Source organism: Fukomys damarensis, unplaced genomic scaffold (genome assembly GCF_012274545.1).
Source record: "Fukomys damarensis isolate Sample0158 unplaced genomic scaffold, DMR_v1.0_HiC HiC_scaffold_7, whole genome shotgun sequence".
NCBI lineage: Eukaryota > Metazoa > Chordata > Mammalia > Rodentia > Bathyergidae > Fukomys > Fukomys damarensis.
In genome coordinates this window covers 28,030,579-28,044,334 of record NW_022900919.1, presented here as the reverse complement: position 1 = coordinate 28,044,334, position 13,756 = coordinate 28,030,579, and the positions used below count along the sequence as shown (strand labels likewise).

General features: G+C 41.4%; 2 protein-coding genes across 7 annotated transcripts in view; one reads left to right on the top strand and one right to left on the bottom strand.

The window, feature by feature from the left end:
• Positions 1 to 13,756, top strand: part of Naa20 (N-alpha-acetyltransferase 20, NatB catalytic subunit) — a 33,255-nt gene that overhangs the window by 16,430 nt on the left and 3,069 nt on the right. For 4 of the 6 annotated variants that reach the window (XM_010634179.3, XM_010634181.3, XM_010634180.3 and 1 more), the window contains 2 exons: positions 1,227 to 1,372; positions 1,528 to 1,589. In XM_010634179.3, the coding sequence (XP_010632481.1) occupies positions 1,227 to 1,372; positions 1,528 to 1,589 (208 nt within the window). Of the gene's footprint in view, positions 1 to 1,226; positions 1,373 to 1,527; positions 2,035 to 13,756 lie in introns of those variants that run through there. The other 2 variants (XM_010634186.2, XM_010634187.3) reach the window with 2 other exon arrangements.
• Positions 2,053 to 13,756, bottom strand: part of Crnkl1 (crooked neck pre-mRNA splicing factor 1) — a 17,572-nt gene continuing 5,868 nt past the window's right edge. Inside the window, exons 5-13 of the mRNA XM_010634178.3 lie at positions 11,486 to 11,831; positions 10,364 to 10,534; positions 9,346 to 9,537; positions 8,653 to 8,712; positions 8,057 to 8,137; positions 6,932 to 7,171; positions 5,797 to 5,898; positions 5,156 to 5,404; positions 2,053 to 4,336 (exon numbers count right to left, since the gene is read on the bottom strand). Of these exons, the coding sequence (XP_010632480.1) occupies positions 4,169 to 4,336; positions 5,156 to 5,404; positions 5,797 to 5,898; positions 6,932 to 7,171; positions 8,057 to 8,137; positions 8,653 to 8,712; positions 9,346 to 9,537; positions 10,364 to 10,534; positions 11,486 to 11,831 (1,609 nt within the window). The 3' untranslated portion in view covers positions 2,053 to 4,168. The remainder of the gene's footprint in view (positions 4,337 to 5,155; positions 5,405 to 5,796; positions 5,899 to 6,931; positions 7,172 to 8,056; positions 8,138 to 8,652; positions 8,713 to 9,345; positions 9,538 to 10,363; positions 10,535 to 11,485; positions 11,832 to 13,756) is intronic.

The window sequence follows — 13,756 nt, the reverse complement described above, 5'->3', positions numbered from 1 at the left end:
AAAAAAAAAAAAAAAAAAAAAAAAAAAATCTAAAAATTACAGTAAAAGACAGAGCCATAATCTCCCTCAAAATATTCCCCCTCACTTCAGATATTTACCCCACTGCTCTTGCCACTCTGAAGCAGTCCTGGATGTCTTTTTCTGTCTTTATGAGGAGTGGTCAAAAATGAGATGAGTGGCTGGGGCTGAGTGCCATCTAATGGAAAAGTAGGCTTGTAAAAACATGACACTCATGCAACGGATATAGCAGCATGCAATTTCTGGCTCTTCCCCAAAGTCAAAAGGACCATGAAAAGGAAACATTTTAAATTGATTTGGGACATAGAGGCAGCCAGGACAGTACAACTAAAGGCACTCGGGAAAGAGGACTTCCAGAATGGCTTAAGAAAATAGCGAGAACAATAAGTTTGAAGCAGTGGTGGTGGTGGGATGTTGAAGAGGAATCATGGCAATAATTTTTAAAATAAATTTAAACATGGGCTGGGGATTTAGCTCAGTGGTTCCACCACCTGCTTCAGAAGTGTAAGGTCCAGAGTTCAATCCCCAGTACCAAAAAAAAAAAAAAGAAAAATTTAAACACATACTATATTTTTTGTCAGTTTGTATGATAGAAGATGAATAAGCTCTAGCCACCCAGGAGGCTGACTCAATACTGATTTCAAGAACAAATGGCAGAGGAATGCATAAAATCCAATTCTATTACTTTATAAGCAGGAGAACCCCAACTTGTTAGATGTCGGAAATCAGCAGGAAGCAAGGAGGTCTCCAGTCAAATATGGAGTCCTCTAGGTGACCAAGTGGATGACACCAACCAGAGACCTGGGTTCCTGGGTCAGGACAAACATCTGCTATCTGCCCTTGGGCTAAGGCTGCAGAGGCTTGAGCTCTCCTATCTGGACAGCAGTGAACAGTTCCTGTACTATGGCTCATTCATAAAATGAGCATTACAATTACTTTGACATCAAATAGTCATTAAAGAAACCAGCTAGTGAAATTGTAGAAAATGGTTTGGTGGTTCATCTTTAAGAAAACATGTATTTTAGCTTTTGAAAAATGCATAAAAAACACTTTAACCACAACTAAACAATAAAAGTTGCTATTATGATGTAGTCAGCAGCAAGACCGTTACTACCATTCAAAGCAAAAGAAAAACAGGTGTGTTTTTATAAAAGTAGCTATCGCTTCCTTTGGCTCTGACATTCTCCCATGTCGTCTTCTCCTTAAAGAAAAGGTGGATTTTTTGTTGATCTCTTCGTCAGAGTGTCTAACCAGGTTGCAGTCAACATGTATAAGCAACTGGGTTACAGTGTGTACCGGACAGTCATAGAGTACTACTCGGCCAGCAACGGGGAGCCAGATGAGGATGCCTATGGTAAGCACCATCTACAGTCGACTAAGTTAAAACACATTCCCCTTAGAATCTGGTGGAACTTGGGATAAAACCTTTAGGGGGACTTTTCCTATACATTTTAAATTTGACACAGAATGTTCTGCTGTTTACTTACCTTAAACCCTGCTTTGTAACAGATATGAGGAAAGCACTTTCCAGGGACACAGAGAAGAAATCCATCATCCCGTTACCCCATCCGGTGAGGCCTGAAGACATTGAATAACCTTGGGCAGTGGTTCTTAGGCAGATAGATGTCCCAGGTAGTTTACAGATGGTATTATTTTCATTGGATGATCTTGGAACTCTTAGATTAGGAGAAAAGTAATAATTTAGGTCTTTAAAAAATACAGGTTATAAAGTTTATTTTAAATCTTCTTTCCAGTTATCAGTATCACACCTATTAAAGTTATTCACCATAATGAAATTCAGTTAAGGCCACTAGGACAGTTCCACTGTCATCATTCAAAATGTTCACTGTGTGCCAGGGAAAAGACTTGCTCCGACCACCTCCTAAATTCTGTGCCTGAGAGCCACTGCTGCATATATATATTTATATTTTTATTTTGTTTTGAACTGTCATTTGAAGCTTTAAAAGCATATATGAAATGTATAAATCCAAAATGTCTAATAAAAGTCATTACTGACTTGAGTGTCTTCTGGACATCTGCACAACTAAATCAGGACTATTAAGGTTCATCATTTAGGATGTATAGTTTCTCACACTGTTTCTATACAGAACATTTTTCAAGAGCACATTTGAAATAATCCCTGCCCAGCACATTTAAACTTACTGCATGTAATTCTTCCCAGTTACTTGTTTTCAGACTGTTGGTCCTGAATTGTTTTCTCCTCTCAAGGTAGTTTGCTTAAATCCTGCCTTTCTTAAACAAAAACACTTCAGTTTTTTGTTTTAAAAGAAAGAACTCATTCTTAAAGGCAAGCCATGCACAAGTCACTAGACTGTAGGCCAATTATGTATTTTCACAGCTGTGGTAAAGTATCCTGTGAGTGACAAAGAGAAACATATATGTGGAATGGTTCACGTCTTTTGCTTTATTGTTTGTTTGTTTATTTTTTGGTACCAGGGATTGAACTCCATTCCTTGCGCTTGCAAGGCAGGTGGCGGAACCACTGAGCTAACTCCCTGGCCCCACATCTTTTAACAATAGAAAGGAGTTGTTTTGGCAGAGTTGAGGATGGGAGACAAATGAATCCTTTATGTTCATACTGGCACATGCTTGTCCTAACTTTGAAAACGTGACTGGTAACTGATCTTCCTCTTTCGTAGCCATGCAATATATACAGATAATGCTAGGCTGACCAGGGCTTAGTGACTGTTTCCATCACCCCTTGCCTCTGCATACTTAGCAAAGGATATTAAATCAGATTGTCCTTGCCGACCTCAGAGTCAGAACTCAGTAGTCAGAACCACTGATATCCAACCTGTGACTAAAGCAGAATCCAAAAGGATTTATCTGAAGAGTTCTATTTTCTTTTGCCCTTTAACACTATCTTATTTTCAAGACAGAATTTATATTTTATTCCCTTGGATAATGATATTTGCATATTTAATAATTCATTTGCTCACTAATGGTGCTGAGAGGCAAAAAAAATTGCAGGACAGGTTAAAGGAAGCAATTTCAGAAGAGTTCTGCTGGAAAATGTGAGCACGATACTAGTGAGTATGCTAGCACTCTCACCTACATTAAGTTTCACTGTTCAGCATAGAGTTCCTAAGGTTTTTGTCCACATGCTCTATGCCAAGGGCAAGCTTAGTGTGGCAGGCAGGGGTCATGAGCAGACAGCCCAGCACTGTGGCACACTGGGATTCTGGGTAAAACAACTGCACTCTTCATGAAGTGCATTGAACAGTCCATGGGGCAACATCGCTATGAAGATATAGAGTGTACAGAAACATGTCAAAGGCTCCAAGAAACCCATTATAAGGAGACTCAATTAACAGGGTATAAACTTGAATCTAGGAGTTCCCAAGCTTAGCTATTGTTCTTTAAACAAGCTATTACAAAGCCCAACCAGCTTGGGAAACTGATGATAATAAAACTGAAATTGGAAATTGTAGTTGGTAAAGAAAGAAAAACCTTTTTAAGAAACAGTCACTGCAAATTACTTTCCAAGTAGTATTTTTAAAAGCCCTTAGCATAAATGATCCTATAAAAGCATATTTAGATGCTAACATCAATCTAAGCACATTGAGTTCTACAAAAAAAATGAACATACTTAGAAAATGGCTGGGAACAATAAGCATTTACAATGTACCACATATATTTCTTTTCTAATCTTCAAATGTGCTATCAGTACTAACCCATTTATTGAGTAAGGAAAAAGAAAGGAAAGGCAAGATATACGGTTACTACTTATAGTGTTGGAAAGTGAACTCCAGTCTGTGTGGCTGTGAAGGCAGTAAATTTAGAGGCTTTAGATGAATGCATAACATATCTTTAGGAAGCAGCTAAGAGAAAATTACACCTGAAAAATTAGAGTGTAACCTTAAAACTTTCTTTAAAAGGAATGGAAAGTTTGCAGGCCCATTTAGAATAGATGGAGACTATATTTCTTAAAGCAGGATGTGGGAAGAGAGGTAGAGTCACAGAATTCCGGCAGTCCCTCTAATAAGCCCAGTAGCACTTTAAAAACAGTTCGAAAGTGCCAGAGATTCCAAACAATTCTTACTGGTGAGTATAAAAACTTTCAGGAGTCATAAGTACTGCAAACTATTAATTTATGAAAATAAGAAAACATCTGTCGATATAAAAAAGATCAAGATTCACTCTCATCGATGTCCTTATCTGGATCCTGCTCAGCAGCTTCCTTTTCTTGCTGCTGTTTCTTCCAGAGCTTGGCCATGGCCAGCAGTTTGAGGTTGGGCTGGTTAGCAGCATCCTCAGGAAAGATGTAATCATAATATTCTTCCCAGCCTGCATCAGACTGCAGAGACAAAATGAAGGTGAGGAAACATGGGCTCAAACACTCAGGTTTTAGAGTTCTGATTCTACTTGTCCTCATTTTACAAAACAAGAGAACCTACTACAGAAACAACAAAGTTGGGTCTGAAAGACTAGGAGTGGCTGTAACTGATGCTCATCAGGAGGGAACTGAAAACCTGGTAAAAGTTAAGCACACCTCCTGCATAGTCAACCAAGACAGAGTTTCCGCCTTGCAGTCTCGTGTTTAAGGACTAAAAAGTTTAAAGCATTTTAAGGAGCATTTATCCAGGATCAGAGCCTTAAATCTATGCATTACTATCTCGATCTCCTGCACACATACCCTCCTTCCAAATGCCTACCATTTGACTACCAATGTGATTTCCCAACACTCCTGTAAGAGGCATCACTCCTCCTTGCGTTCTCTGTACAGAAACAGCCTTGGACAGGTTTTCTTCCAATCCCAGTCTCTCATCCACCTGTGTGAGCTGCCAGCAGTAGCAGGCCATGTTTCATGCGTGAAAGCCTGTGATTTCCACCACCCTCCTTCCTGTTGCCTAGAAAGCCATGGGTGCATTCACTTCTCTCTTAAGGTGGAGTCTCACTTCCTACCACACTGACTTCCAGTTACTGCTACAGAAATTTATACCAACTGCATGGACCCCCCGGCTCAAGCATCACCAATAAGCCTTTGCCAACCCTTCCCCCATCCATTCTGGCTGTGTCCTCCTGGCTCTCTGCTTGAATCCTAAGACTACAGAACCAACTGGAAAGCACAGCTGTCAAAGTCAGAATCCTTGGACTTTTAAGGCTCAGCTCTTACCCCATCATCGGCCTGAACCTTTCGTCTCTTCTTGACTTTCTCTGGCATGAGTTTGTCCACTCTTTCTTTATCTGATACAGTTCCAAATTCATCTTCAAAGCTTCGCCAGGATTCCAGCAGCATAAGCCTTTCTTCCTTTTCTTCACAGTTCCGCATGGTTTTGTTAGCTTCTTCATAGATTTGTCTGCACTTCGTGATGCTTTCTTCTTTCCCAGAAGATAATTCAAATTGAGCAAAACTGATCCATACCTTAGGAAAAATTATGGAAACAAATTAATCACAATGATGTAACAATAATAGTGATTTCTAGTTCATGACATTTGTTTGAACATGGTTTCTAGTGTTCCACAGAGTGTATGTAACACACTGAATAATGCTTCATTACTGAGTATTGAAGCAATCTGCTGCAACGGAAAGAATTTTATCTTCTCTATCCTGTGATATCCAAGATATTCACAAAGTATAAGCAATGACCTAGGATAAGCATAACATATCCCAAAATCTTCCAAGACTTGCTAATTTTCTTCAAAAGCAAGAAAAGTCATTTAAAATAGATATCCTAGACACTAAAATTTAGAAATACAGTGTTTTTTTTAGTACTCTGAAGCAAAATCAAAGACTATCTACAAAACACGGAATACCTTGACATGTTGTGTCCGCTGAAGCAGCTGTCGGTAAAGATTTCGTGTTCTTTCAGTTTCTTCCTGCTCAATTTCAAAATCAATGTATGATTTCCAAAGCACCTAAGAAAGATTAACAGGTCGGCTCTATGATTTAGAAGGCAACATGTCCTGTACAAAACACAACTACTATCTATATCCTGGAGAGTGAGGCTTTTACTGAACAACAGCCTGCTGAAAATGAGGCTAGAATTCTAGGGAATAGGTAAAAAAGGTCTTGGATTCAGTTTTAGGTTCTTTTGGAGTTTTTCAAATGTTCAACTAAAAAAAAATGTGTTTCCCAGGTATTTTCATGATCCTATCACACACAATTGACTTCTGAGAATTAGGCTCAGATTAGCCAGTATGTATGTTCTTACCCCCATGGAACATTTCTTGCTATTTGAGTTCAACTCAACAAGTGTTCACTGAACAGCACCCTACCTTCAAGGTGCAGCCTGTTGGGGCACAAGACTGAATGTGCTGTGACCTGGACACCTGGGAGTGGGCTGTCTTGGGGACAGCTGAGGCCCACAGCTGGGCCAACAGTACACGAAGCGCCCTGGCCTGCTGTGGTCGGTGGCCTGAGCCATTCAATATGAGGTCACAGTGCAAGATGGTAAGGCTGCCTGGGTTCTGGTTGCCTGTGAGATTGAAGCAGGTCCTAGCTGTGGTTTGGCGCCACCGTGTGGCTCAGACCGAACCACTGCTGGCCTAGGGCTCCAGGATCCAGCCATAAGTGATTTCAAGAACATCATGGCTAGCCTGAGCCTCTTGTGGGCCCAATCCAGGCAAAACTTATGAGAACAGAGGGATGTGCAGTGCTCACCCTATACCCTTGTTCTTCAGGATGGGTTGGTATGCCTGGGCTTCCCATGCCTTTAGCTTTACCAGAGGGAAAGAGGAAGGGGGCGAGCTAATCCTATTCCCTGTGATATCCCAATTGATCCTGGCTGTCCACCTTAACATCCTATGAACAGAAAATCCCAATCCAACTAGAGCAACTGTAGATTATTTGAACATCTTTACACCTAAAATGCACATTTAGATGGCTGTCTAAAGGACTACAAGAAGTGGCTAAAACAAAATTAAGTTCCACCAAGATCAAGATCCTTACCTCCGGCATGTCTAGGCGTGGCTGGCTGATAGCCAATTCATAGATGGCCCTTGCTCTGTCAATATCGCCAAGGATTGTCTCTAATTCTGCAAACTTAATCCAGGAGGTACAATTTTCAGGTCCAAATTCCAGGAACTTTTCATAAAGCTTCCGGCATCTGTCAAATTCTCGAAGCTGCAACTCCAATTCTATGTAACCTTTAAATAACTTGTTCTTTGGACATTTGCCTATGGCTGTTCCCTGGAAAATAAAATGGCCAGGCCACTGTGATGTCTTAGTGAGGTCAAGAGGCACTGTCACTGTCTGTGTCCTAGGACAGAGCCTGTTCTCTGCTGAGGACACACCCTGCAGGGCACCATTTTGTCACCTGCAGCATGGATCACACTGTTGGCCTGGACAAAAGACCCCAGGAAACCTCTTTCATTCATGTAGCCAACAAGAGACCCAGGCTCACTGCTGTGTGCCAGCAAGAGGCAATGCTCCAGATTTATTTCAACTTGATCAGATTCCTTAGGAAACATGAAATCTCTAGGATTTCACATATGAAAAAACCCTCTTTAAATTAAAAGCTAACGAAAGAGCAGAACTGACTTTCTGCCAGAGCCCTGAGGTGAGAGTGGCTTGTGTGAAGAAAACTAGAGTATTTAACCCCACTCAAATTTGTTGAAGTTATCAAGAGAAAAGTGTGTCTCATATACCACCATTTTTGCACAAGATCATATTTGTCTGAGGAAGGATCTTGTAACAGTTGTAGACATTTTCAGGGCCAGTAGAACATTTATTTGCCCCAGATAATTGAAATGATTTAAGCATTGCTATCCAGCGTCTTTGCAAGGGCTCCTATTCTAACATGTCCTTGGCTATAAAAACAAATGTCTGTTCATTTTTCTTTGAAACAGGGTCTCACTATGTAGTTCATACTGACCTTGTACTATGTAACCCAAGTTGGCCTTGAACTCACGATGATCCTTCTGCCTCAGCCTCCCAAGCGCTGGGATTACAGGTGTGTACCACCATGACATGACTGGCTTATCGTTTTTTCAAGTAGGAATTACAGATTTGCAGGCACTAAGATTCTAATTTCCTTCTCATAGAATTTAATGAGGCATCTTGATCTTTACTTACCAAAGCTCGTCTGGCAAATGGTAAATTTTTCTGTCTTATTTCAAACTGTGCATAATACAACCACATTTTGGCAAATGTGAACTAGAAAACAAAACCACAGAGAGACTGAAATTACTGTATGTCACAACACAGCAGCCTCTCCTTAGACCAGGCCCTGTTTTATGGGCTCCCTTAGGCAGGCAGAGCCCATCCTGCCTGTGTCCTAGGAAGGTAGGCTGGGGACATGTCTACAACAGGAAACATTTCCTTTCTCATGATAGGAAACATGACAGTGCTGATATCTCAACCATCCCAGAAAGGGCACACATTCATCTATGCATGCAACACTCTACTACCTGCAAACCTCACCCTGTGTGTCCACCCACACCATGCATCATGGTGCCTTTCTCCTTCCACTCTGTCCATTCAACTTTCCCCACTCTGAATCTCTACAGGATCATCTCTATTACATGCTCTTTTCCAAGATAAGGAGCACATCTCATTCTTATGTTGTCCGTGGTGCCAAGGACAGGGAAATAGTCAATAAATACTGTCACTTCCAAGTATCAAAAGGGAATTTTGGCTGGGTGAGACTCAACACTTTCAAACATGCATACCTTTTTGTGTGGAATTAGTTCCAAAGTGGCTCGATAAACCTGTCTTGTCCTTTCCGGATCCTGTATCAGGTTAAGAAAATTTCACAAAATATTGAAGTCTGTTGCTAAGACTAATTCTATTACTTACTAATTTTATGTAAAAAAATGTATACTCTCTACATTCAATAAGTTTGCTCTAGTTGCTACTGTCAAACTCTGATTCCATTTACAGTCACAAGTGTGAACTGCCTTTGGCCATCAAACTTTGCTTTAAGAAGCTTGAATGCTCCTTAGCAGAAAGGCTTTTTGCTTGATAGAAACAAAGATGTTTTATAGCCTCACATCAAGAAGAGGAGGTGATCTTTACCTGTCAGCCAATTTCTGAAAATGCCACTTAATTTTTTACTGAAAGCAAAAACATAGAATATATCAGTGGTCCTCATTTGTGAAAATACCCACGAAACCGTATGTAATTAAGGAAAGGTCGGTTCACTGATCCCTATCAAATTCCAGATGGCATCTTGTGCCTCAAGGTTTAAATAACAAAATACACCAAAAACCCCTCACTTTTACTCAGAACAGGCACAGAGAGTCTAAATTATCACAGAGAGGCCTATATGAATTTACAACTCAATGGCTTTGCTTTCCAGGGATTCTAACTAGCACCTGCCACCCTCAAGAGGGGAGCTGAATCCAAGCGGTGCAGCGTCTCACCTTTGCCTCCAGCTCCTCGTAGAGGGCATAGTTGATCCACAGGTAGATGTAGCGCTTCCAGTGCCGCTTTTCCGGGATGGGCGGTACATTAGCAATCGCTCTCTCATAGACTTCACGCACAGTCTCTGCTTCGGCATCACTTTCCACCAAGCGCAAGTAATCAAACCATGCGTCGTAATTGTGTGGATTAGCCTGAAGACAAGCAGCTCACTGGTGAAATGAAACCAAAAGCTCCACTCCCAGCCAAGTGAGCCAAAAGGAGGACCAGAGTCTCTTTCCAGTTAGTAATTTGTTCCCTAGCTTTTACTCATTATCTCACTTTAAAAACATCACACTCCTGAGACTATAAACAGAATAAAAAAAGGAACACAGCACTGGGTAGGAGTCCCTCAAAAAAGCCCCTCTTTCTAGAGCCAGGACTCCTAAGACTCAATGATGATAGACACCTATCTTAATATTAATGCATCTGTTTATTTAAGTGATATATGTTTATAATAAAATGATTGGAATTAGACCATGCTCACAAATGTGAATCCTGCTTTTCCAGCTGGTAGTGTTTTTAAGCATATATCATTTACCACCTTATTTAGCATCAATTTTAGTCCTGTGCTTGGAGATACCTAAATTCATCTGGTAAGCAAGAGTTTTGCTTTAATAGAACAGTGAGAGAAAACTGCAATCAGAAGTTCATTACAGCTAAATCTGGGAATGGGACCAGAGCTAGCATGCATCTCTCATCCTGCAGTTAGGCAGAGGTTTGGGATCAACCCTTACTCCTCTGCCCCACCTTCTTCCAGAACTGAGCTCAGAGCCACACTGCTTTTTTTCCGCCTTTCCATGGTGTGCAGTCAACAAGCATACTGAGTGGCAAAGCACATCCAAGTAGGTCCTGGGTTGTGGTGCCTTCTTCAGCACCTGAAGGAGCTGCCAGTCTGCCGCAACCTGCTGTTCTGCCCACTCTGGCCATGGCCTGCAGGGATCACAATCCCGAGGAGCCAGCCCCTTCCCCTGCACTCACCTTCACTTCCTCCTCATACTGGAACCTCCGCTTGCTCACGATGATGTCTTCAATGCCCCGCCTGTCGCCAAACTTCTTCTCAAAGATGGTGTAGTTTTTAAAAAGTTCTTGGGCCTCATGTTTTGGGATTCTATCCAGGGCGTACTTATAGATGACTCGCACCCTTTCGAACTAAAAGCAGATATCACGGTTATATCCATGACACAGTATGCTGTCACAGCCTGGAGAATGACTGCACCATAAACATGACCTCGAAGCCAGATGCTGAGGCAATGAGATGAGACTTTTCTGTCAGGAAGGGCTACACTATCCCTGAGCTCCTCACTCAATGCTGCCTGCTTAACACTGCCAACTGGAGGTTTGGGGCAAAGCTCTTAGTATCACCCAGTGGATCTTCTCCCCACAGAGCCAGGGCCTTTCCAGGCTTCCTGGTTTGAGGAGACACTAGTGGTCACACATGGGTTCACACCAAATTCAGGGACTTCTCTGCTTCCTCTGCTCCCCTCCCTCTTCACTCTTGCAACTCTTTTAACACAGCCCTATCTTCCCCACCCTTGCCAACCATTTTTATTTTATGAAAAAACAAAATTTCATAACCAAATAATTATCTTCAAACTATCATTATCTTCAAAGCAGTTACTCAGTCATTATAAGATATAACCCAAAAAGATTCTGACAAAAAAGAAACTAACACACAATACAAATTTTCTTTTCAACCAACTAAAATAAACTAGTACTATAAGTGAAACAAGTTAGCATGTATACTGAAATATTTCTAAGTTGGACCATTTTAATAGGCTCCCCCAGGTCTTGCTTGGTTCTACCTTTACTGCCTCCCCTGCCAACATATTCTCCAGGGGTTCTTTAAAATGTAAAGCGTATCTAATCATACTCCCTCTCTAAGGTCTGAAGGGTTAATTTTCAAACAAAGACAATAAAGTTACAGTTATAACATTCTGCACCACTCAGCTTCTCTGCATTTCTGCCATAGACATATGCTGTTTCCTCTAAGGAATTATGTTTCTATAAGAATAGTGAGTAAGAGAAAATGGAAAACAACTCATTGCACACTCAGTGTCACCTTTTAAGTTGTTCTGTAATGTCATCAAGTTCTTGACTTACTTCTTTCTGATTTTCTTCAAATCGGGCAAAGGCGACATAAAGGTGTTCATCCATGTGTTCATCTCCGAAGAATTCCACCGCTCTCTCATACACTTTCCGGGCATGGGCAAAATAAGCATGTTTCTCTTCAAAGCGGGCATACTTGATCCAGTTCTTCACGTCAGGGTGCACAAGGACAAAGCGCTCATAGATGGTGCGGGCCCGCTCCACCTCCTTGTACCTCAGCTCAAAGTTGATGTAGGAGTGCCAGGCCTGCTCCTCGGGCTGCCACTCCATCCAGCGCTCGAACACCTGCCGGGCGCCAGGGACATTGCCCAGCATCTCCTCCATGTATGTGTACTTGTACCTGTAATCGGGCCATCCAAAAACAGCAGTCAGGGTGACTTGGGGAAAAAGAGATCTTTTGGAATCTCTAGTCCTTCCTTTGTTAAACGGGAGAAAGATGAGTTTTATTTTGCCTAACCTTAATTCAAACACATTTTCTTATTTAAACATAAACCTGAAAAATGATGCACCACTGGAGAAAAATGGGTATTTTTTTCTAAAAAACTGCATAGTCCAACATGAAATTTCTTATGCACAAAAGATTATATATAGTTTTTTTAGCTTTATGCACAAAGTTTGAGCTTTTATTACTTATTAAACATTAAGATTATGACTTGACAGAGCTGCCATCCTCCAGTGGCCGGAAGGTAGCCTGGGCCAGATCCACCACAGGAAGTAGAGTCACGCCCTCTACCGCCTGGAGCCGCCATGCTCCAGCATCAGGAAGGTAGCCATGCAGGTGCCCCTGAACCCCCATAACTCCCCTTACCTCCCCTCCTACCCCCAACCCCCCCCACGCACTCTCAGACCTCCTGATTGTGCCAGTCTTTGGACCCACTCTGCAGAGGCAGAGGTGGTCATCAAGGGTATTTTTCTGAGTTCCCAACTGTGAACACCTCTAAAGAAAGGGCGTGGGAAACCTGTAGTAGAATGGTGTGGAGTTCAACCATTCAGAAGGTTGGGGAACTCAATCTGGGCCTTACAGGCCAAGGTCAGTATGCATCATGGGGTTCAGCCATTAGCTAACTGAGACCAGGGGTCTTGCATCCTCACTCTGTCTGAGCCATTAAATGGTAATATACTATATTGAAAAGTTTGTTCACTGCAGACATGTTCTGGACTGCTTCTTGATTTCAATTTAATTCAAATGGTTTAAGGGTGATAGACTAGTGACTACCACAGGTGGTCACTTTCCAAGTTGTGCTTGATCTTAATGTGTTGCTGATTGTATCAGTTGGGATAAAGCACTGCGGTTGATTTGATGAGCTGTTTTCTCTGATGTTATGAAGATGAGAATGTCTGTGGATCGTTAGAGACCCAGAAGCTAGGGCACAACTATATCAGGAAGATTTGGGTGATAACCCAGAGACTAAAACAAGGACAGCCCGACAACAAAAATAAAAATGAGAAAACACTTAAGCAAGACACAAAGACACACTTCCAGTTCACCAATGGCAAACAGTAGGGCAAATGAGGATGAAAAGGCCGATAGTGAACCACCAGGACACCCTGAACTCAAAGCACAGGAAGTAACCAAACAGATCAATCAGGCTGTAGAAAAATTCAAAACAGAAATAATTTCTCAGATATCCACAGAGATAGTGAGCAAAATGGAAGTCGTGATTCGAAACTCTAGAGCAGAAACTGACAAAAAAGTAGATGAGCTCAGGACCACAACTGAAGCCATGAAGGCCCAGCATAAGAAAGAAATGGAAAAAATAAATGCCCAACATAGGAAAGAAATGGAATCCATAAAACATATTCAAACAGACACCCAGGAGATTAAACACTCCATTGAAAGTGTACACAACAGAATAAAAGAATGCGAAGATAGACTCTCAGATATGGAAGACAAGATTGCAGTCAGTGACCATGAAAAGAGAGGTCTCTTAAAAACAGTAGGGGATCATGAGAAATCGATCCAACAATTCCTAGATGATGCAAAGAAGAATAACATAAGACTGATAGGAATCCACGAAGTAGCAGGAGGAAATACAAATGACTTAAAAAAGCTGTTTGCAGAATTAATGACAGAAAACTTCCCAAACAGAGGGGAAGAATTTGACATTCAGATAACTGAGGCATATAGGACCCCAAACTACCCACAATCAAAAAAAATCTACACCTAGACATATAATAATCAAGATCCCAGAAACCCAACAGAAAAACAAAATACTACAAGCGGTAAGAGAAAAGAAACAAATCACATGCAAAGGAAAGCCCCCA